The 26,155-nt window shown below is 42.1% G+C and overlaps 8 protein-coding genes across 8 annotated transcripts; 5 read left to right on the top strand and 3 right to left on the bottom strand.

Annotated features, from left to right (window-relative positions):
- Positions 1 to 1,454: 1,454 nt before the first annotated feature.
- On the bottom strand, positions 1,455 to 3,384 carry EAE98_001006 (uncharacterized protein). The gene is made up of 3 exons (XM_038948623.1): positions 3,251 to 3,384; positions 2,731 to 3,002; positions 1,455 to 2,657 (listed from the first exon to the last, which is right to left on the bottom strand). Exons 2-3 carry the CDS (start codon positions 2,856 to 2,858, stop codon positions 2,003 to 2,005), a joined length of 783 nt encoding a protein of 260 aa, XP_038814889.1. The 5' UTR covers positions 2,859 to 3,002; positions 3,251 to 3,384; the 3' UTR covers positions 1,455 to 2,002.
- A 390-nt stretch (positions 3,385 to 3,774) lies between these two features.
- EAE98_001007 (uncharacterized protein) lies at positions 3,775 to 3,972 on the top strand (the record flags this gene model as incomplete). Its single annotated transcript, XM_038948624.1, has 1 exon — positions 3,775 to 3,972. One exon carries the CDS (start codon positions 3,775 to 3,777, stop codon positions 3,970 to 3,972), a length of 198 nt encoding a protein of 65 aa, XP_038814890.1.
- Positions 3,973 to 5,270: 1,298 nt separating this feature from the next.
- Positions 5,271 to 6,950, top strand: EAE98_001008 (uncharacterized protein; the record flags this gene model as incomplete). The annotated part of the gene is made up of 1 exon (XM_038948625.1): positions 5,271 to 6,950. One exon carries the CDS (start codon positions 5,271 to 5,273, stop codon positions 6,948 to 6,950), a length of 1,680 nt encoding a protein of 559 aa, XP_038814891.1.
- A 3,293-nt stretch (positions 6,951 to 10,243) lies between these two features.
- On the bottom strand, positions 10,244 to 11,013 carry EAE98_001009 (uncharacterized protein; the record flags this gene model as incomplete). The annotated part of the gene is made up of 2 exons (XM_038948626.1): positions 10,244 to 10,864; positions 10,939 to 11,013. 2 exons carry the CDS (start codon positions 11,011 to 11,013, stop codon positions 10,244 to 10,246), a joined length of 696 nt encoding a protein of 231 aa, XP_038814892.1.
- Positions 11,014 to 12,226: 1,213 nt separating this feature from the next.
- Positions 12,227 to 16,714, top strand: EAE98_001010 (uncharacterized protein). The gene is made up of 3 exons (XM_038948627.1): positions 12,227 to 12,515; positions 12,684 to 16,003; positions 16,057 to 16,714. The coding sequence occupies exons 2-3, from the start codon at positions 12,762 to 12,764 to the stop codon at positions 16,460 to 16,462; spliced, it is 3,648 nt and encodes a 1,215-aa protein (XP_038814893.1). The 5' UTR covers positions 12,227 to 12,515; positions 12,684 to 12,761; the 3' UTR covers positions 16,463 to 16,714.
- A 278-nt stretch (positions 16,715 to 16,992) lies between these two features.
- On the bottom strand, positions 16,993 to 18,768 carry EAE98_001011 (uncharacterized protein; the record flags this gene model as incomplete). Its single annotated transcript, XM_038948628.1, has 1 exon — positions 16,993 to 18,768. One exon carries the CDS (start codon positions 18,766 to 18,768, stop codon positions 16,993 to 16,995), a length of 1,776 nt encoding a protein of 591 aa, XP_038814894.1.
- A 1,501-nt stretch (positions 18,769 to 20,269) lies between these two features.
- Positions 20,270 to 21,181, top strand: EAE98_001012 (uncharacterized protein; the record flags this gene model as incomplete). The annotated part of the gene is made up of 1 exon (XM_038948629.1): positions 20,270 to 21,181. One exon carries the CDS (start codon positions 20,270 to 20,272, stop codon positions 21,179 to 21,181), a length of 912 nt encoding a protein of 303 aa, XP_038814895.1.
- Positions 21,182 to 23,432: 2,251 nt separating this feature from the next.
- EAE98_001013 (uncharacterized protein) lies at positions 23,433 to 23,771 on the top strand (the record flags this gene model as incomplete). Its single annotated transcript, XM_038948630.1, has 1 exon — positions 23,433 to 23,771. One exon carries the CDS (start codon positions 23,433 to 23,435, stop codon positions 23,769 to 23,771), a length of 339 nt encoding a protein of 112 aa, XP_038814896.1.
- Positions 23,772 to 26,155: the final 2,384 nt, after the last annotated feature.

A 26,155-nucleotide genomic window follows, 5' to 3' on the forward strand; every position in this document is an offset into this window, starting at 1 on the left:
TAAAGTGGTGGATGGATAGCTGGCAGGCAGGCAGGCAGGCTGGATGGATGGATGGATGGATGGATGGATGGCTGCTTGTCTTGATTTGATGCAGGTGATAGCTAAATTCTAAGTAATTTCGAATGTATCCTGGGGATTCTTCTTTTCTCCAGTTGTCCCGCCAGTCAATCAAAATAGGTCCTAAAGTCTCAAAAGATACTTTTCTCTCCTGAATCTTGGGTTCACCAGGTTCACCAGGTTCACTTTCGCGTTTAGGCTAGTGGTAGCTACCTTTTGCGGAATTGAATGTGGTTGGTTTGTTTTCCAGGAACGCCCGTCGCCCAGCTTCCAGGGGATTTATTAGATTGGGTCGTGGGCGGGTATTGAGATGGAAAAGAAGGCCGACAAAGATTCTATACCCGTGTAGTCGATCGATAAGGAAACGGCTTGAAATTAGGGGGAATTGAGTTTGGGGATATTGATCAGATTTGTTCAACATGTGGAAAGCTTGAAGTAGTATGGCATAGCAAAATGATTTGTAACTTATAGATAGACATGTGACATCCAATACCTACGTATGTGGGTAGAATTTCCATATTCCATTATATAACCTTATGCCAAAACAGTATTTCCCATCTTCTGCAAGGACTCTCTGCGATACATGAACAGCGGCGTACATGTACGAATTATGTCATGGAAACGGTGATACAAGACAATTCAAGGCGAAACAGAACTTCTAGGCAAAAGGAATATCCCAACTTCCCGCTCTGCACTCCAGCTCAGCTCACCTCGATTGTTCAGACCATACTGACTCAGAATACTCAGCAGCTAGATATAGATGTACTCGAGTATACGATTATGCGATTATACGAGGATACGAGATAGATAGATATTTATCACCTCGTAAGAGTGAGTACCTAGGAAAGTCATCGCAATTCATCAAATGCGATGATGCATACATACCTACCTACGTAGGTAAATTCGTAAACTCCATATATTCTTACCTCCAAATCCCTACGATAGACCAGGAAAATCAGAAAATCAACCAAAGTCCAAAGATCTTTCGCATCTTCAAAGGAAAATCCGTTCTTCCATTTTCATCATTCCTCATTTCCTTCGCCAGCTCCAGCGATCAAGAGCAAGGGGAACCCACCATACGCGGCTTCTACTTGGTCAATCCACGCGGTACCTTGTTCGGATGTACTTAATTTGTGCAGATGTGGATGTGCAGCTTTTGGTAGATATCGTCTATAATTGGAATAATAATGAATTGAAAGTATTCAAGTATTCGTTTACGAGTATATCACTATGAATTCCATCTACATGGTACAAACTCTAAGTATATACAACATCACACATTGCATTAATCCCAGTGTTCCCTCCCTTAAAACATCAAACCTCAAACCTGTCATACTCAGTCACAAGTACAAACCTAGTATTCCTCCGTGAAGAGGAAGAGATAGAGGAGAAGGCGTTTCGACTCATGTCAAGAAGGATCTCTACGAAAATGTCGCTATAGTTGCATACCTAATCAACCCGGTGATTCGACTTCGATTAATCCGACTTCCAATCTTATAGAATAGAGTCCTTTTCTGCTTCTAGATTTATCCCTTCTTCCACAAGTTCTAGACTATCCATGGCCGGAGTAGAACTTTGAGAACTTCGTTAGCCCTTTCGACGTTTTCAATCATCGGCCCCCATACTCATCAATCTAATCCCAGCATATCAATTTCCTTGGCCTGTCTCTTTATTTCCCTTTAAGAACCGTTCAAGCACAGCCATGTTCTACTTATTAATTTCAACGGGTTCTGGGTCACCGGTCATTTAGTGTGTGAGTAGATCATGCTAGGTACGAATCTGAACAATGCATTATGCGATTGCGAGTGATATCAAGTATTTTATTCCTCCATCTTTCTTTCTAAGAAGACGCTCATTCATATCATATCCCCGCCCTGAACGCCACAAGAAATGGGTATACCCTCGTAATCTCAACGCCACTATAAGAAAATCGTAATGCATGTGTTCAAAACCATGCTAATGTCCACACTGCTGGTAGATTTGGCCATCTTTCCTGCCACTCTCCGATAATTTCCGGCACTCTTTCATCAAACCCGGCCCTGCTATGGGCACTGCCGCTGTCAAAGCCGGTAGGATTGAGTTCCCTTTCCTCGGCAGCAGCTTTATTGAGGGAATCGGCAAGGTCAAGAATTCCCCGGCCGCCGACTAGAGCCTCTTCATGATTATCTTTGATATCAACATTGATGACATGCACGGGACGATTTAATGGGGAGCCACGATTGAGGAGGTCATCCACGACAGCATCCCAGCATCTTTCTTCACACGTAATAACAACGTCAACGACACCTCCTTCTACTCCTTCGGCACCTTGATCTGTATTATGTTGTAGTCTTGGAACACCGACTTGCCAATCTTGCCATCTCTCTGGGCCCCATTTTACTGATCTATTCCGGCCAAGCATATTCAAGATACCATTCGCGCGATAGAGACGCGGATCTTTAGATTCGAGTTCTTTATACATGCTATCATATGAAGTCTTGTTGAATTGGTAGACATTAGGCTGTGTTATGGAGGGTCCTGGTAATCTAACTAAAGAACCTGTTCCAAATGATATTACAGGGTAGTGAGCAGCAGCGAGACGTAGGTGTGATTCCATGGATCTGTAAGAGAATCATGTTAGATGCAAACTAGAAGACACATGAGATATATTGACATGAGATATATTGAGCGTACCTATTATTGTTGCTGGCACAAACAGTGCAGAATTTTAGTTTGAAGCCTCCCGAATCTACTCGTTCACCGTTTGACGCGAACTGAGGTGTGCTACCGCCATTGGCAGACGATACTGGAGCTTGAGACATGATTGTTCGGGAATTGTAGTTGTTGTAAAGTTATTACAATCTAGATATTTGCGGGGACAGAAGAAGTTCGGCCACCTTTCGTCTCGACACGGGGTTCAAACTTCCAATGGTACCGAATTCAAGTTGTGGATATTACTGCAGAAGCTATGTTCAAAGTCAGCTACGTGTCAATACACTACAATGTGTGTGTTCATAAACAGAATTATTTTGCAGAGCATTCAGATATTGTTAAGTTGCGTAAATAAAAATTGTGTCATCAGTTTTTAATAAGACAGCTCCAATAATAGGAATCATCAGGTTGCTACAGCGGGACGAGGCAGGAAGAAAGGAAGGAAGGAAGAAAAAGAGAAGACCAAAGAAGATATTGGTTCCTTTCAAGATATTGTACATACCAAACATTTCAGATTCTACTGTAGAGTTTCAAGTAGAGTGAGAATCGCAAGAGACATTGATTCAAGTCAAATCAAGAGTGATGTTGACGATGGTGGTGTTGTATGATTGATTGATTGATTGTAATGTTGTACATGTGCGATACGGCGTAAAACATTGAAGAGCTTGAAAGCTTATTAATAATGAAGCTAAGAAAATTTTCGGTTAAGAGAGAGATAGATCAGCCAATGATATTGAATTCTGTTGAATAGCTTGCCATCCTGCTTAGCTCTTACGGAGAGTAGCACATACAAGGTATATACTAGGTCTCTAGGTAGGTATCGTAGCATCCAAAGAGATGAACCAACTGGAAAGCACATGCTGATCAACTACTTGCAGCCGGTGGCACCTAGGTGCATGTTTACATCAATTTGGAGTTTTATTCTGGACACATGATTGGCTCTGCTGCAAGTCTGAAACGTTGAAACGGAACTTGGGAGGGAAAAAACCGATCATTACCTACCCTTTGGTGTTGGTGGGAATGATAATGGCGTGTTACCGAAATAGAAACAGAGATGGAAATGGAAATGGAAATGGGAATGGAAATGGAAATGGAAATTGTTCTGTAAAGTCATCCACGGAAAAGCCCACTCAACTCAAACTGATCAATCGCATCAACGAGAAGCGGACTTTCCAACCCGAAACCGAAGAGAGCGCATGTATTTTCACACCAAGTGACTTGTAAGCCACTCGCCTCAACAACGAAATGGAAAGACGAGAAAGAGCGAGGTGTGCGTCTGATGAGAGAAGGGTGAAGATTGATGAGTGAACACACACATGTCTTGAAACTTCTATAATATTTGCTTTGCCCTTACCTACTTCGCTCTATTATGATCGATCAACCTCGCCAGCTTCTTCTAGGCATTGTACTCCGTTCAAGCTGGAGAGAGGTAGAAACGACTTTGTATGACTTACCATTATCACTCTAGTACAAACTTCAAACTTCAAGCTTCTTCTCTTCCTTTCCTTTCTTCTTCCCATTTTTCCGTCCTTTTGCTTTTATACTCTGGGGTAAATCTGTCCGTACATCGTATATAACTCTTTTGATTCGCATATCGGCCTCCCTCCCTCCCTGTGTTGACAGTCCTACCGGTTTCCTCCATCTGACAATCCATCCATACATCCCAGACTGCTATTTGCATACATTCATTGCCTAATTTCCATGTCAAATACTCGAAGTGTGCGGGGTCCCTTGTCGAAATCCACCCAAGAGAATTTTGAAAAAGGACCTCGAGCCTTGAACCCTCGGCGCTTCGTAGACAACTCACGCAGCTTCAAAGGAACTTCGCCTTAGTCATTTTGAACTCTAGAGCGTTAATTCAAAGCAAAGCATCCCTTCGGCGCAAAGACTACTCTGTTGATTTGTGAATCTTCAAAGTCAGCCATCTCCTGCATCTGCAATTCCAGAGACTCTTTTCTTTTCTATTTGCTTCATTGTTTCGTTGGAGCCCTGTTGGTTTGTAATTGGATACCTTGAAAGTTGAGGGAAAAGGTCTGACAATACGCACGAGCTTCCTCTGATCTTTTTTAACATTGAATTCGAACTCCAATCAACCTGTACGCTCACACAAGTTCACAACCCACCTCAATTATTGACAAGCGCTATCGAGAATTTGACATTCGTCCCCTCAGTATTTATCCTCTTGCAACTGCGCGCCTGCCGCGCTAGCACCAACTCGTTTGAACGACTATCTAACATTCCTAATATACATCGTCGACGATATTCTTCTCCGTCTCATACTCGACATCATTGAAGTCAACCTCGGGCTTGCTTTAAGCGCTAGGACCATTAGATCCTCCCTTGAATCTCGAATCTTGAACGACAAGTGACGGTCTTTCTGCCAGCCTTCTTACTGCGAAATATAACGGCAAGCTTGCTGGGCAAGTGATTGTTCATATTGGGCCCATTTGTCTGAATCAAAGCATACAATTTTGTTCTCAAAGCGCAGCTTTCAAGCTGATCGCAAACATATTTGCTTCAATATGGCAGCCGTAATTTCTCCAACGTCTCCAGCTACGTCCCCACCACCAGTTAGTTCTCCCTCATCGAATCCTAACCATCCTTCCCTCCCACCTTTAAACACTTCACCAACCACAAAGCGACCAAATTTGCAACGTCCTACATCTCATGCCTCAAAGAATAGGTTATCACAATACTCGAATTATTCTGCGCCGTCACGTTCGCGACCTCCTTCACATATCTTTCCAGTCTTTCATTCTAGTCTTTCATACACGACAGTTCGCGATTTCGCATACCCTTCTTTGCATCCTATGCACTATGGGCCGCCTCTAGAGCCGTCTCAACCGCCATCGGGCCTCTCGACACCAGCTAGCGAATCGCATAAACGATTGTCAGATCCTCCAACTTCATGGGATAATCGCGGATCTTGGGGACCTGGTCCATGGGGTGGTGATGGATTTATGAAAGGGGAACAATTGGCGCCTATACACTTTGGTGATGGACCTCCGTGGAGTGAAGACGAGGACCTACAAAGTCCGGTTGTCGTTAGTTCACGCCACAGGAAGCACAAATCATCAGTGGGAGAATATGGAGGACATTCGCGTGGGAGAGGGAGAACGCCCAGGGATGGAGAGCGCAGAACAAGCATGCTAAGTCAAGAGAACTTTGAGGATGACGGAGGATATTTTGCCGGCGGCAGTGGTGATAATAGCGAAAGATATTATGTCAATCAAGGAGAGGAGGCAGATGGACCTGGTGGAGAATATGTTACATACCCCTCGGAGTTGGCAAGACGCTCAATGCTAGCACCGTATAATGTTCCAGGTCAACGAGATTCTCACTTCGCCGGCCTTTTGCCCAGTCGCTCATATACAGACGAGAGTGGCCAAGATTACCGCTCGGAGTCTGATGCTTCGAGTACTGCATCATCGCCCGGCATGACTAGACATGATGAATCGAGATATTCTCGTGATTATCAGTTTACAATCGCCTCGCCGGACGAAGAGATGCATGGTAAAGCCGTTGCATTATTTGACTTTGAACGAGAGAATGAAAATGAATTGCCTTTGGTGGAGGGGCAAGTAATCTGGGTCTCATATCGACATGGTCAAGGCTGGCTTGTCGCAGAAGATCCCAAGACACAGGAAAGCGGTTTGGTTCCTGAAGAATATGTTAGGCTACTGAGAGATATTCAAGGAGGCTTAAATAGTTTAACAGGACAAGTTGAGCTGGCTAGTCCCGTGGGAGGTGACTCAGGTACACCTACTCAAGCGGAACACAATCAAGCATTCGGACACAACCCAAGTTCAAGTAATGGAAGCAACGGATATCAACAACCTGTAGTATCTACCTTCTCGACATCCTCTAAAGATTTACACCTATACCCTCAACATCTTCTGGGAACGCAGGCTGGTCAAGCTCCACCTCAAGTTATACATTATCATGGGCAACGAGGTGGCAGTCAAGCCAATACGCCTACTATACCTAGCTCCCACGAGGGTCTCATAGAAAGACCTAGTAGTCGAGAAGCTAAAAATGGGCAGCTTGAAGAGCAGTCGAGTAGTAATACAGCACCTATTGAATCCAGTCACATAGATTCGGAAGTAAAGCTCTCACCATCAGTCGCCGTTCAAGACGCCGAAACCCCCCTCGATTCTTCTAATGATAGCACAAACGAGACACACGAAACTCCGGCTCGATAACCCAGACTTACATTGCTCACGAGTATTATGAATTAGTAGACGAGATGGAATATGAATTTTGGGTGGGATTCTTCGGTTTTGATAGTGATACCAGGTGATTGGATGGATGTGTGTGTCATATATGATACGTTATTATAGGATTGAATTGAATTGAATTGAATTGAATCGAATTGAATCGAATCGAATGGGAGATCGGGATGGATCATCTAGATTTTCTAGGAAAGGGAGTACAAAGGAAAAGGAACTTTCTGATATGTCTTATCTCTGTCTCTGTGATGCTATGGTAGGAGTAGGATGAAATGGGAAAGGAAGGGAAGGGAAGGGAATTCTAGGGGCTGGTGGATTAGCATGATATTGATGATGGATGAATGGATGGATGGATGGATGGGGTCTAATGATGCATTTTTTGATAGGAAGAATTATGCTATAACGTTTTTATGTGTTCATGCTTTACGTATCGTTTTTTGGTCTTTGTGTATTGTGTTGTATTGTGTTATATTGTACTGTATTGTATTGTATTGTATTGAGTATGTGGATGAGTCGATATGTTCGTACCTTTTAGTGTATCCTAATATTGTTGTATATATTTTTTTCACTTTGGGTTTAGGGGGGTGAGAAGAGGAAGGAGGAAAGAGGAAAGAGGGAATTAATTATTCTATTACTTTAATATTTGAATACCTATCTATCTATATGGTATTTTTTTCTCTCCTCTCGTTTCTGATGTATAGTTGTTAATGTGGATGCGGATGTGTTTGGGTACTGGGTGCTGGATACTGGATACTGGATAGCTCGTATCTGTATGGTTACTATGTAGGTAGTTCGTGAGGAACAATTTCTTGATGAATGGGTAGATGAGTATGTGTAGGTAGGTAGATACTACTAGGTAGGTTTTTACGAGTAGAAGAAGAGATATTGATTGGGTTTTCATGGATTGGATTGGACTATTGGGTTATGGGAAGATCAGATCAAGCGATGATATACTAGGTAGGTAGTTTACCCACTGATCTTGGACTTGGGGCATGGGAGATGGGAGATAGGATAGGTAAGTTGTGGTTGTGTTTCGGAGCGTAGCGAAAGAAACTTATGCGTCGGATTTTACGGAATTTTTATATGGCGTCATAAATATCATACTTTCTATACCCAGGAATCCAATTTGTATATAGTTATATAATCTGTATATAGTTATATGATATCTTTTATTACGGGTTCAATAAAGAATCAAAAGAATAAAGAATTAAAAAAACAAAGAATAAGTTTATCTTTATTTCTTTAATATTAAAGACTTACTAATAATACTAATAATACTAATAATACTAATAATACTAATAATACTAATAATACTAATAATACTAATAATACTAATAATACTAATAATACTAATAATACTAATAATACTAATAATACTAATAATACTAATAATACTAATAATACTAATAATACTAATAATACTAATAATACTAATAATACTAATAATACTAATAATGAATCTAATTTGTTATTTTTATATAATATAATATATATAAAGGCTAGCCCCCAAGCCATCGATCTTCACTACACTCGAGTTTTAATTTTCATCTTAAATTTAAATTAGCTTTTCAGTTTTTTTATTAGATTTATTAGATTTATTAGATTTAAAAAATTGAATAATAAGAATAATAAGAATAATAAGAATAATAAGAATAATAAGAATAATAAGAATAATAAGAATAATAAGAAAAGAATAATAAGAATAATAAGAATAATAAGAATAATAAGAATAATAAGAATAATAAGAATAATAAGAATAATAAGAATAATAAGAATAATAAGAATAATAAGAATAATAAGAATAATAAGAATATATTAGACGCTCCGAAACACTGGCGAGCTAGCTCGCCCCGAAATCTAGATATACGGGATGTTTATGTGTATGTAGTAGTATGATTAATTGATATTTTTGCTTTTGCTTTTATTGTTTGCTTTTTGTTGAGTAGATGAATGCATGAATTTATTGCTTTCTTGCTTTCGTGATTTTCTTGGACTTTTTGTGGTTCGTTAGCTGTATACTTTGAGTGTTGCTTGTTGAATTTTGGAGGGGAGAGGGTGGAGAGATGGATGAATGAGTAAATGGATGAATAAATGGATGGATGAATATGCATGGAACCTAAATTCTAGATGAGTGGTTTAGCTATCAGCTACTAGCCTAGCCGTATTAACCTATTTACCTTTATTGAGAGGAGGGCGGATGATGGAGATGGATGTTAATAGAGAGAAGAAGAAGAAAGAAGAAAGAGAAAAAGAGAGACTCTATTCACATACATATGCACATACACATTTATATACAAACACCCAAGACATCCCAAAACAGCATATCGAATTGATATACATATCTAGTAGGAAATGAGTACTAGGTAGAAGAACTTTATGAATACATATCAGTCCCTAATCCTAATACCCATCTAATATCTGATATAGTATATCTAGTATTTATTAATTAAATACATAGCTATAACCTGTAATATCAATATTAATATAATATACGACACACACCTACTCATATCTATGATTCTGCTATACATCCTGGGGTTTGACGACCTAGCTAACTACTCATTGACATTGATATTGATATTGACATTGATATTAACATTGATCTCGATATTAAGTATTAAGAGAACATTTGATTTTTTCCGGGTTTCCCAGTCTAGCTACCACATAGCTAGTAGACAAGAAAGAGGGGCATTTCCTTTTCTTTTCTTTTCTTTTCGCTTGAAGATAGCTATATACGCGGTACATTTATAGTATATACATAGGTACCTATGCATTTACGAATTGGCGTAAGCAGATGATGATGAAAATCTTATATCAGGGCCCGAGATTTTTAACGTTGTGATAAACTGAATGAGCTAAATGTATGATAGATTTATATGACTGTTATATTATTCATCTTGATCAATATGATATTATGCCAACAACCTGAGTATTTATCTACTCACTCCATCATCAGGGAAATTGCGTGGAGTGGAAAGAGACATGGAGATTATGATAAATACTACATGATTCAAGATTGCAATTTGAAAAGTTGGAGATAAAGTTGTGATATCTGGTTGATATTTCTATGATTTAATAAATTGAAATGGTATGTTTGCAATACAACGACTTCCCCTTCATAAAGAAGGTTATTGAAGTACGGACATTGTACTCGGTGTCACCACCTGAGATACTTGCATGATTTTGCTTTCAGCACATCTTCGGCACAACCAACAGTCATTGAAAAAAGACCGAATTGTAATTTGACATCCGTGCTAGACCTTCACTCAATTGCCTAAGCTTCTTACTTGATTGACTTCCTCTCCATTCACACTCACAACTTTGACCCCTTTCAAACCAAGCTTCATAGTCTCCCATGATTTAGGATCAACAGCCCGAGTTCCCTCTTCCAGAATGAAAGTGTTGAAACCTTCCTCCGCGGAATCCTCGGCAGTGCACTTGACACAATAATCGGCAGCTAGACCTACTACGTAGACATGGGTTATGCCCTCATTTTTTAAATGGGCTGCCAATCCACTGTCACTGCACCGAGGACTCTTCAAAGGATCGTAAAATGCTGAATACATTTCCACATCAGGATTTTGTCCCTTGAGAATAGTTTGGGTAAACTTGGTTGTGTCCAGTTCAAATGGGAACTCGGAGCCGAGCGTATCCTGAATGCAATGAGGAGGCCAGAGACGTGTTTGATAAGTCTCGGAAGGGTTGGAAGGGTTGATGATCGTGGTAAAATCTGCAAATGGCTGTTTACCTGCATGGTTTGAAGCAAAAGATGTATGATTTGAAGGATGCCAATCTTTGGTGGCGATCTTAAGGTGAAATGGAAGACTGAGGAGGCTGTTGATGATAGGAATTGTATCTCTACCATTGACCACAGCTAAAGAACCATTCTGGAGATTTGTTAGTATGAATTGATGGATGGATGGATGAAAGAAGAGTGGAGTGGATAGGAATTGTAACTTACTGGAGGTAAAAAATCCTCTTGAAGATCTACAACAATTAGAGCAGGCTTGAAAATGGACGTATCAGGAGTTGACATGATAGCGTAAGTTGGATTGATACGATGGATCAAATTAAATTCCCAAAGTTTATTCTTATCCGACAAAGTATGAACCAACCTGTGGTCTGTTTTGAGATTGTATCTGTGTGGACTCCGACCATGATAAAAGATTGAAGTTTGACATCAACCCCACCCACGGATGCCGACACATACCCATAAATAGTATGATCATGTGATTTAGTTTTTGATGGAAGTTCTTGATGGAAGGAAGAGAAAAGAAAGGAACGGGAATGGAAATACACTTTGCGGCATCTTTGCGGCATATATATGCATATATGGGTATGCGGCATACGTAGACAGAAGAAAGAGAAAGCTTATTTCCGTTCCGAGACGGATAATTGATGGTGATTTGTCGAGATGGGACATGAGCCCGTATTATTATATGATTGAACAAGAACTTCTGATATCTGCTTGATGAATTGATCAATGAAAAGAAAGAAGCTGGAAGGGAATGGAAATACACTTTGTGATATATAGGTATGTGCATATATGTACGAAGTATATGCGGTATACGTAGACAGAGTAAAGAAGAAAAAAAGCTTATTTTCGATACGGATAACTGATGCTGATTTGTCGGGACAGGACAATGAGCCCGTATCATGATATGATTGGATGGGAACTTTTGATATCTGCTCGATGAATTGGTCAATGAAAAGAGACTTGTTCCTGCAGGAGACGTCTCGGACAGCGAGGACAACAGTCGGAACAGCTGTCCAGCGTGATGAGCCCTTGCGGTTTTATATCTGGATCCAGCCATCACTCTCAACACACTCGGCATACTTTGGTACTTGTCGATTGATTGGTGGGTGTGGGATGGAAAAGATATGAAGATATAAGAAGACGTGAGAGTGAATGGCCAAACAAAAGAACAATGTGAAGATGGGATAGGAGAACAATATGAAGGATCTGAGAGAAAGAAATTGAATCTTTTCCCCGGGCGGAAAAACCCTCAAAGTTGGTTGGAGTTGGATTGAATGGATTGAATGGAATGAATGGAATTGAATTGAAAAAAGATTTCTCCAAAAGATCGACTTTTCTAATTTCCTTTATCACCACCCATGCTGGACACAAACTCTACTCCCTTTCCGGACTAACTCGCGGATAGTGTCACCGCCTAACTAATGATTAATTTGATCCCTGATTGACAAGCAAAAAGTCAACAAATATCTCATGCCGCCTGTCCATTATGGAGTCCCTTCTTCTTAAAGCTTAAACTCTCGCGGTGGATTCTTATGTGATAACGATTACTTGAACATTACATGACAATCAATTTCCATTGCGTCCTTGGATCTCTTTCTCTTGGTCACATAAATCAAGATATCCCACCTCCAGGAGATATTGTGCCACTCTTACCTTTGGTTATCTCTCTTCTTTTTTTGCTTGGTCTCAACACCAGCACATCACTCATTTTTCTCCTTTTCAAAAGGTCTCTCGTCGCCATTCTTGGGGTGGTAGAGACAGATAACTTCAAAAGCACACCGGTAGGTTGCATTCTCTCACAAGCCATGCATTTACATTTACCTCAGAACTCTCGATTGTGCGAGCTTTCTTTCCCGTCAGCTTAGCACATGAGAACGGGTCTCCCCAGCTTTGCTCATTTGCTTGACACGCGCTTTTGGCTCATATACTAACGGTTTCTTCGCATCCAGCCTCTACGGAACTACATATTTCCCTTGTCGATGGCTTTGATTTAGAATACAACTAAGCCTGCTTGTACTTCTTTCACGATGATCGGAAATACGTTCCTACCCTCGCGGTTCAGGGGAACCTCGTCTACCACCGAAACCAATGCCTCCCCGTCATGGCTCAATAGAAAGGTCACCCCACTTCTCCAGCTTCTCTCCCGACGAGCATGTCTACATCCAATCCATACTATCGTTATAGTTGCGGTTTTGGCGAGTACAACGTACATGGGACTTTTGGACAGTAGTCTCTTTGATGCGGTGAAAGCCAGTGGTGCCGATAAAGCAACATGGAGCTCTCTTGTTGCCGGTAATCGTCAATTGCAGATTGGTTCCGAGACCGCCTGGAAATGGCAGAGCTCGGATGTAGAAATTGTGCCATCTAACGTTGACCACTTGGCACTTTTGACTTTCGTCTTCCCAGACTCTGCTGCCGCCAATTCTTTGCAGGCAGCTCCATCAGCGGATTCGGTGCCATTACCACAAAACCTTTCAGTTACTCCTCTCCCAACAACTTCAATCCCTTGGGCTTCCTTGTCACAGGACAGTACTTTAGCTTTTGCTGTCCCCTACAATCAAGCCCCTGAATTCCTCGCCAAATCTCAAGAGTTGCCCAATTCCGCTGCTACAATTCCCACCGATCCTAATGCTCGTCAAGCACAGGAGGCAGAGCTTATCAAGGAGAAGAAGATGTGGATCATGAAAGCTGCAAAAGGAGATGAGACCAAAGGAGGATTGAGAAAATGGGCATCAAACGCTTGGACTGAATTTGTTGACCTTCTCAAGAATGCCGAGACACTCGACATCATCATCATGGTACTCGGTTACATTTCGATGCATCTTACCTTTGTCTCGTTGTTTGTCTCCATGAGGCGTATGGGCTCAAACTTTTGGCTTTTTGCTACCACGCTCTTCTCATCAGTTTTTGCTTTCCTCTTTGGGTTGATCGTCACTACAAAATTGGGTGTTCCCATGAACATGGTGTTGTTGTCGGAAGGTCTTCCTTTCCTCGTTGTGACCATTGGATTTGAGAAGGCTATTGTCTTGACAAAGGCGGTTTTGTCGGCGTCACTCAATACCCAAAGACCTAATGCTGAAGTGGCAGAGAAGAAGCTCGGGGTATCTCCTACTTCCATTCAATATGCAGTCCAAGTTGCCATGAGCGAGAAGGGATTCGAGATTGTCAGGGATTATGCCATTGAAATTTGCATATTGATTGCGGGAGCTGCTTCGGGCGTCCAGGGAGGTCTTCAGCAGTTCTGTTTCTTGGCTGCCTGGATTCTATTCTTCGACTGTGTTCTCTTGTTCACTTTCTATACTGCAATTTTGAGTATTAAGCTTGAAATTAACCGAATCAAACGTCATGTTGCTCTACGCCAGGCATTGGAGGACGACGGAGTTAGCCCACGAGTAGCTGAGAACGTTGCCAAAAGTGACGACTGGCCCCAGGCTGACGGTTCCAAGACCAGCGAGGCAAACATCTTTGGCCGTGAGGTCAAGGGTAGCAGCATCCCAAAGTTCAAGGGGTTGATGGTTTCTGGGTTTATCATCATCAATGTTCTCAACCTCTGCACTATCCCATTCCGAGGTAGTAACAGCAGTATTCAATTTCCAGGTGCAAACATGCTTTCAGGGTCTAGTTTCTCAAGTGTCCTGACACCACCGCCAATGGATCCCTTCAAAGTTGCATCAAGCGGTTTGGATATGATTGCCGAGATGGCGAAAGCCCATGATAAGTCAACAATTGTGACCGTACTCACGCCAATCAAATATGAGCTCGAGTATCCTTCAATTCATTACGCTGAACCGGCACCTAAGCATCGTAAACATGCTGCGGATGACTTTGATGCTGAATTTGCCGAATATGGAATGGGTGGTCGAGTTGTGGACAATCTTTTGAAGAGTTTTGAGGACCCCGTTCTTTCTAAATGGATTGTCGTCGCTCTCACCTTGAGCGTTGTGCTCAATGGATATCTTTTCAATGCCGCTAAATGGAGTATTGGCAAGGAACCACTTCAAATGCCCCCACACCATACTGTTGATGCCAAGGAGCTCGACCAGGCTGAGAGATTCAACAACTCTGCTTCTGTATTGAAGTTGGCAAACATCGATCCTAATACTTCCGATAATGTACCAATGACCCCCGTGAGAACGCCAACTATGACGCCAGCTATGACGCCGGCTTCTACTGACGACGAGGATGAGGGATTAAGTATGCCTGACAAGAGTACCACTGAATCTCAATTGCGCCGAAGTCAGCAAGAGCTTGAAAAAATGCTCGAAGCGAAACGTACACCAGAGTTGAATGATGCAGAGCTCATAGAGTTATCCATGCAAGGCAAGATTCCTGGCTACTCGTTAGAAAAAACTCTCAAAGATACCACTCGTGCCGTAAAAATCAGACGTGCCATCATCTCACGAACCCCTGCTACCTCAGAAACCACACATCTTCTCGAAACTTCATTGTTGCCCTACAAACACTACAACTACGATCGTGTTCTGGGCGCCTGCTGCGAAAACGTCATCGGTTACCTTCCATTGCCTCTTGGTGTCGCTGGTCCAATTGTCATCGACGGACAAAGTTTCTTCTTGCCCATGGCTACCACTGAAGGTGTTCTTGTCGCAAGTACCAGTCGTGGCTGCAAGGCCATCAACTCTGGTGGTGGTGCTGTTACCGTCTTGACTGGTGATGGTATGACTCGTGGCCCATGTATTGCTTTCGAAACTCTTGAACGTGCAGGAGCCGCTAAGGTTTGGCTTGATTCCGAAGCTGGTCAGCAAACTATGACCGAAGCATTCAACTCTACCAGTAGATTCGCAAGACTTCAATCTATCAAGACAGCCTTGGCAGGTACCAATCTCTACCCTCGTTTCAAAACCACCACCGGAGATGCAATGGGAATGAACATGATCTCAAAGGGTGTTGAGCACGCTCTGAAAGTTATGTCTACTGAATGTGGCTTTGACGATATGGAAATCATTTCGGTCTCGGGTAACTTTTGTACCGACAAGAAGGCTGCTGCTGTTAACTGGATCGATGGACGTGGTAAAAGTGTTGTTGCTGAAGCAATTATCCCCGGTGATGTCGTTCGCAAGGTTCTCAAGACTGATGTAGATGCTTTGGTCGAACTGAACATTGCCAAGAATCTCGTTGGAAGTGCAATGGCCGGTGCTATGGGTGGTTTCAATGCCCACGCTGCTAATATCGTCGCTGCAATCTTTTTGGCTACTGGTCAAGACCCCGCACAAGTAGTCGAGAGCAGTAGTTGTATCACACTCATGAAGAAGTAAGTTGCTTATATTAAAGTTCAGGGACATATTCACTAACAATATTCTACAGTCTTCGCGGTAACTTGCAAATCAGTGTTTCCATGCCTTCTATCGAAGTTGGTACTTTGGGCGGTGGTACTATTCTTGAACCTCAAAGTGCCATGTTAGATCTTCTTGGCGTTAGAGGCTCTCACCCAACGAACCCTGGTGACAATGCCCGCAAACTTGCACGTGTGATCGCCGCAGCTGTCTTGGCTGGTGAACTTTCTTTGTGTAGTGCTTTGGCAGCTGGACATCTCGTACAGAGTCATATGGCACATAACAGAAGTGCCCCAGCCACAAGATCCAATACCCCAGGCCCAGCAAGTGGTTCGCAAACACCAGTGACTGCAGCAATGACAGCTATGCGAGAGAGAGCTGGTCTGGCTGCCATGTCTCCGGCTTCTGTCCTTAGAAATGCAGGAGCGAAGAAATAGGAGATAGTATTTAATGTATAGGTATAGAGAAGTGCGATTGCATGAAAAGAATGGCGTTAGGGAATGTTCATAGCAACGGGACTGTTCTTTCAATGATATCTAGCGGAGGCTTATGATACGTGTTTTTCTTTTTGGCTTATGGAACACTTCTTGTTTCTCACATTTGAACTTTGTTGAATGGACTCAGCTATAGAAGAGTTGTTAGATATTTTAGATTCAAATGAGACTTGATTGTCACCAGCTTGATTTGCGATTTTTCAGCGCTGTGAAATTGGTTTTTAACTTACTTCTAATCGGAATCGAGATTTGTGACAATACTTTTGACCTTCCCATCACTTTTTATCACTTTTCCATGACAAGGTTGAGATGATATGCATGCATACGTATGGTCGAAGCATTAATTAATTTAATCCCGTTGTTGCTCTCGCTCTTCCTCTTCTTCGCTAGTCTTATATATTCAGCAAACACATTATTAGATATATACTCAAGGGCACCCAAGCTCTTCCAACCCAGCCATTAGCTCGCTTCATCTAATGAACATTTTCTCTCAACCCACTCGTCCTCAAACTATGTCCTGTCATGACCAATGGCTCCTTTTGAATTTGACCACTATGCGCCGCCGCCTGTGCATTTCCGTTCCCAGCACCATTCTCCATGCCCGATCCAAGTCCTATTCCCCCATTTCCAAGTTCCAATGCCTTTCTCACCACATCACCGACCCCCGTCGTCACCGCGCTATCTTCGCTACCCCTTCGACTTCCTCTGATGGTTCCAGCACCTCCAATTAGTAATCCTTTCACCCCGCCTCTCTTCCTTTCTGGTAACTCTTCGGAGCCTGCGCTACAGACGTATAAAAGGTATTTTAGATTCGGAACTGTTTGTCTGATGTCTAGGACACGGAGACCCTGAGATTCGGCTAGTGCTTCGATATTTTTGTTCAGGAGAAATACGCCCCAGTCGAAGCGAAAGCGAATGACAGATTGGGGGTAGAGGGGGAAAATTCTTTGCCGGTCTTGTACGAGGGATATAGGGTCGTGGATGAGAGATCGAGAAGCATGTGGTGTGATGGGGTAGGGGAGTGGAACTCCTAGATAGTACTGGAGATGATTGACCAATTGCGCGACATAGCCTAGAGCGGCGGCTACGACATCCTCGTCGGCAGAAGAGATATTGTCGTCATCAGTGGTGTTTGGGAGAGGGAGACCGCAGATCGTGAAAAGAAGAGGGTGAGAGGTGGGTTCGATGGGGTAAATTTCGATGAGTTCTTCACAGAGGCGACGGCGATGGTCGCGAATAAGCGACTTGGTGCTTGTGAGGAGAGTACGGGAGTTGTTGAGATGTTCCTGGGCATTTTGAACGTCGGTCTCGGCGGCAGATTGGACGGCATAGCCGGAGGAAATGGCGGCGCGCCGTGAGGATATAGATGTTTTTAGATCGTGCTGACGAGTTTGGGATTGGTGGAGGAGTTTGCGGGATGTGGTAACATAGCGTTTTGCGAGGGCGAGAGACTCTTTGGCAACGGGTATATATGTTGACGGAGAAGTGTTGTTAGTGAGTATGTTGTTTATTTGAGAAGTCAGTTGTTCGCGGGTAGCTAAAGCATCTTGAATGGATTCATCGAGATTTGAGAGGCGCATCAATGCATTATAGGAGGATGTAGGAAGCGCAATGCTAGGCCTTGGTCGAGGTGGCTTGGAAGTAAGATCAATGGTATATATGCCATCTACGAGCTGGAAAATAATAGAATTGGGTGGAAAAGGGTGATTCTCCAGCCGTCCTAAGAATTGCAACGACTGAAGATTGACTTCCTCTTCAATCAGTGGAACGAAATCCTGTCGTTTAACCCATATCTCTACAATAACAGTATCGAGACGCGTCGTCGCAGGACCGAATGAAGATAAATCGAAAGATCGAAATGTAGGATTCATTGCCTTCTCTACAACCTCGCTGATATATATCGGATCATCCTGTCCCTCGCAATGCAGTGTGAAGAAGCTATCTGCCATTCGACTATCCCTTACATCCTCCAATTTCTTCTGTCTTATAGACGGACTTGCCCCTACCCAATTGGAACTCGATCTCCTGGTTCTCGCAGAAGGTCGCAAATCCCCCGATGACTGCGCATGATGCAATTGCGACTCGCGGCGCAAAGCCTCGAGCTTCTGTGGTGATTTATTTAGACCTGCATCGTCGATTGTTTTCCCCCGCGGACGAGAAAGAGTCAGATTTCGGACGTATATGCCTTGCAAGTGCCGTAGTTTCCGATTTTGAGGTAGAATTAATGGCCGCGAAGCCTCGGAACTCATATTGTTGATGATATGGTGTCATGGAGTTGGTTGATGCTATCTATTCCCATTGACGAAACATGGTTGTCGAGATCGAGCCTTGACCAATTAAAACAAGGCTGCTATTCAGCCTCGTCATCGATGGATCATCATACATATGCATGTTGGTTGATTCTCAACAGTGTTACGACATCGATCGATTGCGTTAAATTGATTTCTTTGCCTAGCTCTGGTGTATGATGATTAAAATGAGATTTATATCACATCTCTATTGATTTGTCCGCATTGAAGTCTCAACACCGTGGAGGTCATTCAGCATTCCTTTTGTCTAGTGGTTCAAGTAGCTGTATGCTCCCATGTGTCTAGAATAACATATTGCTCCCAGTGGTAGCTTCGAAGAACCATAATCGTTTCACACTTGAGGCCAGCAAGCTGCCATGGCCCACGACTCAGTCATCTTGTAAACGTTTGCAAATCGAACTTATGTATAAATAAGCACTTGCACCACCTCCATTTCTTCCATTTCTCTCTTAGGCGAATTCAATGCTTCGGTAAGGTTTGGACTACCGAGTGGGAAATAATGGCCAACGCTTTTGACTGCTCCTAAGTGTTTCATAAGGTCTGAAAATACTGTGATGGCTTTGTCATTTAGGACCAATTTGTATTGACTATTCAATATCGAGTATGGTATATAGATATTCTGGGGCAATTATTCTTAATGCTTACAGTTTTTGGTGGTTGCTGTCTGTTGTTGTACATGATGCCTCTACGTAAGCGAAATAAATGGCCGGATTTGAGTATGTAATTCATAGGTATCCAAATTCAATAAACCACTTGTATCTCTCATGGTAAGTGCAAGTGATAGTTGAGCGCCTTTGTAGCACCAAAAGAGGGTGGTCAAAATAGGTATATACAAGCTACAAAATAAATGCTGGTTCTTGATGTCTAAAAAGATATTTGATCCTTGAAAATCGCTCTGGTTGACTTGATCATTGACAGTTCGTAACACGAATTTTGCGAGGATTTCGATGGTATAATGTTCGAAAAAGCTTCGGATATTGATGGGCCAACATTGATAAGTCACTATTGTTCAGATTGCTTAGAGATACCATCAAATCTTTGATGAGTTATTGTTCACCGGTAAAAAAAAACGTTGGTATGCAATGATTGTTCATGTCGAAAAAAATACTCATCAGTCGTTGTTCAAGATAAATTGGCAGATTAATGAATTATCACTGCAAGAGAAGTGTAACACTTATGATCCATGGTTCATATCACATTTCAACACTACATTTTCACGTGTTCTGACTCTAAGCAGGTGTGACACTCGATTCCACGTGCAGCATGACTCCTTTCTTCCGCCTATCTGCTCGATTGATGACTCCCCCTTGGCTTATTTCCTCGCAAAGTTGTGTTCAATTCCATAAAATTGTTTAGATACCTATTGCTTCCTCAAGGAAAGTCCCTCCCGGCCATCGAATTCAGACTTTTAAGAAAAACATCATACTCGAAAATAACCACAATGTGCTTCACCTATCAACTCATTTACGGTTGCACAAATGAACGCAAAGAGACACACACTCTCTTCGTACATCGTCGCTGCGAACTCGGAACCATCGAAAAATGCCCTATCAAGGTGAAGGCCATTGAACTCAAACGTCTATTCTGTGAGGAGTGTCTCGAAGGGGGACGAGCCACCACGAAACGCCCTCCGTACAAGATTCCCGGTACACGTGCAAAATATTTAGTCGAGGAGTTAGATAAGAGGGCTCAAAATGGAGAGGCTATACTGGGAAACGACTACCTCAGGCGACAGGCTTCATTTTTCACTAGCTGCTCTATGGCGAGAGATCTCCACACAATTTCCGGAGATCATCCATTCTTTCACATCCAGGAACTCATGCACCGAAGACTCAATAACGAGGATATCAATGCAATCGAAAGACTCGCCATAGAAATGCAGCGTGTTCACGTGGGTGGTTTCGCGGACGGACGTCATTATGTATACCCGGTAGCGGCAATGTTGCACAAAGCCCTTCTAGGAAGCATCATTGCTCGCGCTGAATCCGACGGTATTGTTCAATCATGCTGTAAGCATGGAACACACGAGCCACTGCATACTGAAAACCAAGGAGTGAACGTCGTCGTTCGTTTTGGTCTTGCCAATGCTCACAATAACGAAAGAGAATGCAGTACTTGCAAGGATCATCCGACTCTTGGCGGTCTGCCGTGCGCAGAATGCAGATGCAGTATGAAGAGATATGTAAAGTACAAGGGAAAGGCTGGCAGTTTGGTCTTTGTAGACTCAGACATTACGCCTTGGGAAATTCGAGCTATAATGGATATTCACAGAGAGTTCTATTCCGAGAATGCTAAGCCTGAGAGCTCTAAGAAATCAAAACTGTGGCGCTCAGTGCACCGAATCTTGGGATAGCCCAGGCTTCTGTCACAAACATACAATTTGGTAGTGCTTTAGAATAAATTAATGCATGGTTTTCGAATATACTCGAATAGCAAATTTGGAGATGCGTGATGTTTGATTCAGACTCACTATAGTTGATGCAAACATTTGTCAAGTGAGGAGTAGTCCAATAGTGCGTGAACCTGGTGCTAGCCAAGAATCACAGTCGTTAGCTTTCAAAAGGCTTTATTCTCATTGCAAATATTCATACGTCAATATAACTCTACGACAGGAACTTTATGCACATCATGAATGTACCTCAACGCATGGACTTCTCCTGGACATACAGCCTCTTGACATATTAGGAGCTGAAACGATGAGAGTCAGACACACTTTCATTGTCTGAATACCTGTTGCACGTTCGAAGAATCCGAATCTTGTCTTGGGATCCTTCAAGATCTATAGAGTGTCACAAACAGTAATTGAGGGACATATTTTCGGTATGACTCCAGCTTACTTGTGCTTTGCGTAATACTAAGGCAGACTTATGCGAAGTGAACTAATATTTAAAGTTAATACTACCAGAAAATCTTCCACATTATAGGTAGCATTACATATCTCACTATTGTATAAACTAAATAAAAATCAAAATAAATAGATTTAGATTTAGAATAAATAGAACAGAAAATTTACTCTCATTCTCATACATTACCATATACCTCTTTTGGCTATATGTACCCTTCTTTGGTCAAGTATTCGCAATAGCTTACATCAGGGAGAGCAAGAAACTATCTTCAGAAATATTAAGTTGTATTCTCCGTAGTAGGGAAATAAACAATGAGATGTAATGTCACGGAGTGAAGGTATCGAAAAAGTTCCAGGAACCGAATAGTTTCAATTGATATTGTAAACTATGAAGAGGGAAGAGCCAAGTCACAAAATGAATCTGTGTTTATACCCTCCTCCTTAGCCTCTGATCACGTCAAAGGCTGGTCTGAATTATTCAACATTACGCGATATACCATTTGCGTCTGCCAAGGTTGCCCAAAGAAGTGAATCTGGAAAATGGGGTTTGATAGACTCAGTACCATGCGATGCCGATGGCGATGTCAATTTACAAATGCAAGATGCTAGAGAGCTGGCGAGAAAGCTTTCTTGTACAGATCTATCAGGTCTAGGTATACTTCAGTGTCAAGGTGAAATTCGGGTCATAAAACTCGGCAATAGGAAGCCGTCTTCTTTTGGGTTTATCTTCCGAGTCCCTCAAGAGCTCAGTAATGAGCCCAAAAGTCTTCGCGATTATCTCTCATCACAGATTAGCCATACTCTTACGGACCGATTCAGAATCGCAAACCACTTAGTCAAGTCTATCAGCTATATTCACACTCTTGGATTCGTACACAACACCATCCGCCCTGATACTATCCTTGAATTCCAAGACAAAAACTCGGCTCTTGGCTCAATTTTTCTGGTAGGTTTTCAAAACTTTCGCATGGTAGATGGTTGAACACGGCGATCAAGAAACTCTGCATGGGACACAAACCTCTACCATTATCCGCATCGGCAAGGCCCGAGTCCCGAAGAAAGCTATATTATGCAGCATGATATCTATAGCCTGGGCGTTGTTCTTCTGGACATTGGTATATGGGAATCATTCGTTTCTTGCAAGAATAATGAAACAGCCCCGACTTACAGCCAAAAGAGTTATATGATAATGTATGAGAATGAAAGCAGATTTTCTGTTTTATTCATTCTAAGCCTACATCTATCTATTCTAACTTCTATCTAGTTTATAATAGTAAGACAATATGTCACTTATAGTATGAAAGGTTTTCTGGTAGCACTAACTCTTGTTACGATCACATACTATAGCATATCGATATAGGTCAAACAACTAGAATAAGATAGCTAAAGAGGAAAGAGATCCTTAAGGGATTCTTACATACCGTATTCTTTCGGAATTTTCGGGTTAGGGTTAGGGCTAGCGTTCCTTGAAAATTCCAAAAGAATACGGTAATAACAATTGCTTAGTTCAAGCTAGCCGTGAACTAATCACTATGTCATGTGATACTCGTCATAACTCCAATTTTTAACTAACTTCGCACAAGTCTTCCTTAGTTCGAAAGTTAAATCCCCCACAAATATAAGTAACTCAGAAATTCGTACTTGTTATCCATTCATCACTGCCTCAACCAACATTTTCGAGATTCGGACTCTCATCGCCCCCTCAATCAACATCCTCAAGAACTCAGACCTCCATCAACCCACGTTCCGAACTATCACCATGGCCTTCTCGATCTTCAAAGTTTGTCCCAGCTGCCTCAACAATAAGATTCTACTTTTGACTGTCCCATTTGTCGTCGTCAGCAGCTTCTACCAAATTCAACGAAAATGGTCCATCATCGAGCAATTTGAAAAATTGATAAAAGAAAGGCAAATGACATGCACCGTGGAGCCAGCGGACCTCCACCGAGTTATCAATGAAGCTTCCCGCCGATTGGAAAAGTATGGCGAGAGTTTTCCAGAATTAAAAGTACTTGTTGGATCGAAGAAGAACATTGAGTCCACAATTTTCTTCAGCTTTGACAGCAAGGTCGCCATCAAGGGGATGCAAGGTGTTTAAGCTCTCGTACCAGGTCATTTGAAATCAAGTTTTGGAGGCCACGTAGTAATATCTTCAATCTAAAATTGTTTCCACTCCTAGATTCCTGCCAATTGTGACGAGAGTGTCAAAAAGTGAGAGATTAAATTTTTCGTAGTTGTGTACTTTCCAGGAATCGTTCCCTGTAACATAGGCTTCAAAGAATTCATTTCAGTTGCTGCCAACGAAATTTTGCAAGGGGCACACCAGGCCAGCATCTCCAATCAGTCAGTTACTTTCTCTCTTCCGGCCATATTAATGTGATGATCGAGTTCCAGCTTGCTCGTATCGCAGCTTGGTTCGTCGTTGTGGATTGTTCCCATACCAGAAAGAGACTATCGAACTCTGTGTGGCTTATGAGAAACACGAGGCCAAGAGATTTTGCCAATATTTATCATGCATCAGCCTAATGAGACTTATGATGATCTCAAAATGGTAACTCAGACGAAGTGAGCCACAGCAATCAGAAGTAGAGCCGTGAGATTCTATTTCCACAGGTTGTTCATGGTACCGGTCTATGGCGATTCGCTCTTCATTCTTCAACGATGGCAGCCCAAGCAATCTCCAAGTAACACCTTACTAAAATGCAGTGTTGTAATTAGTATTTTCCGTATTTCAGTTACGCCCCACTTTAGTGGTACGTATTGATATTTATGATATTATTTCAGTAATTATTATTGAATTATATATCACTGAAAGTATTCTATATTTCAATAATATTGAATATCACTAACAATATACCGAAATACGGGAATTTGCATATTTCTATTCAAATATTACATATTTTGAATGATCTCTTTCCTTATTAGGCTTAAAGTCAATCAAAATATACAATATTCGAATCAAAATATATGAATTCCCATATTTTAGTACATCTTCAGTATAGCTCTGTTTGTATGATACGTACGGACGTGGATATGATTGGCTATTATACGTACTAGCGTGCGTATTATACTCTCTATATCAGCCACAGTAATACTATCGTATACTAATTACAACACTGCTAAAATGCTCTATCCAGCAGGGCCTTCGAAAGCAAATAAGCTCCGCACTTGTATCATACAAAGCACGAGCAAGCTAGAGTCATACTGATCAAGTGCCCATTTTCTGTCGCAGTACTCTCCATCACTTTCAAAGCTATTATAGCCTTCAGCGCCTTTGAGGAGGATTGTCGTAATCAAGCATCAGACAATTGCTGAAACCCAGAACAAATGAACCCAAATGTCCTCTCCTCATTGCAGTATTCTTTGCAGTTTGCAGAACCGCTGAGAAGTGCTAAGAAGTGCTGTTGTAAACAAGGTCCACTATAGACGAGGACCAAGAAAGAAAACTGCTGAAAACTGTAGGACTCATATATCCATTTCTTGCCCAAGCACTCGTCGACAGAACTATTTGATTACTGTGACAAATAGAGGAACACAGGACCATAGAAATCAAGTGCCCATTTCTTGTTGAATGTTTATGGGGATCGCAAAACAACCGCCGAGAACCTGAGGCATTAGAAATCAAGTGCCCATTTGCGTCGGAGTACCGTGCTACTCAACGACGAGGACTTGTCGATTGGCTGGTCTTACAGGCCAGTGTCACAACAGGGCCACCTATGAAAGAAGGTCAGAGAGTGGCGGATAGCTATGCGTGTCATTACTCACTGCCATGCCAAAACGCTATTATCACTTCTCCTCCGTTGGAAGATCTGCTGGGCCATCCGCATGATGATGGTGATTGATGACGAGGCCGAAATTACACTGATCGAAGTGTATATTCGTTGCGCTGGCGAGGATAAATCCTCCCAGGAACCCAGTCACCAACAAGATTGTTTTTCCATCATGCCCTATAGCACGCCATGCAGCCCGCAGGCAGGAGAATGTAAGAGGGATATCGATAGGAGTTGACATAAATTTTTTTTTTTGGCAAAATAAAGGATATAAATTTTAATTATTATTAATTCGCTGTATCCAGAATGAAGACGAAAGGGAAGAAAAACAGAAGAAACGAAGAGGGTGAGATCGAATAGCCATTTGAATTGTTTAACTTTCACGAAATTCGCTCTTTCCAGTGAGAAATTGCATTTGAGAATCATAACGGAAGGAGATTTCCAGACTTGTTGAAACAAGTACGAGCAGTCAAACCGTTGGCCATTACTTCCCACTCGGTAATCCAAGCCTTAGGAGCGAGAATCAGACACCAGATCAGATTTGCCCGCTCTGTATACTTATTTCAAGAGTCCTTTCGCTGATAAGTATTCTGTATGTACCTAGTAGAGAGTTCTCCAATCAAAGAGGAGGTTAAATGCAAGAAATTCACTGGAACCTAATATTCTCAAGACATTTGATGTTTATGAGAATTTGATACTGAGATGTGCGAGG

The sequence above is a fragment of the Botrytis deweyae genome (genome assembly GCF_014898535.1).
Source record: "Botrytis deweyae strain B1 chromosome Unknown BDEW_002, whole genome shotgun sequence".
NCBI lineage: Eukaryota > Fungi > Ascomycota > Leotiomycetes > Helotiales > Sclerotiniaceae > Botrytis > Botrytis deweyae.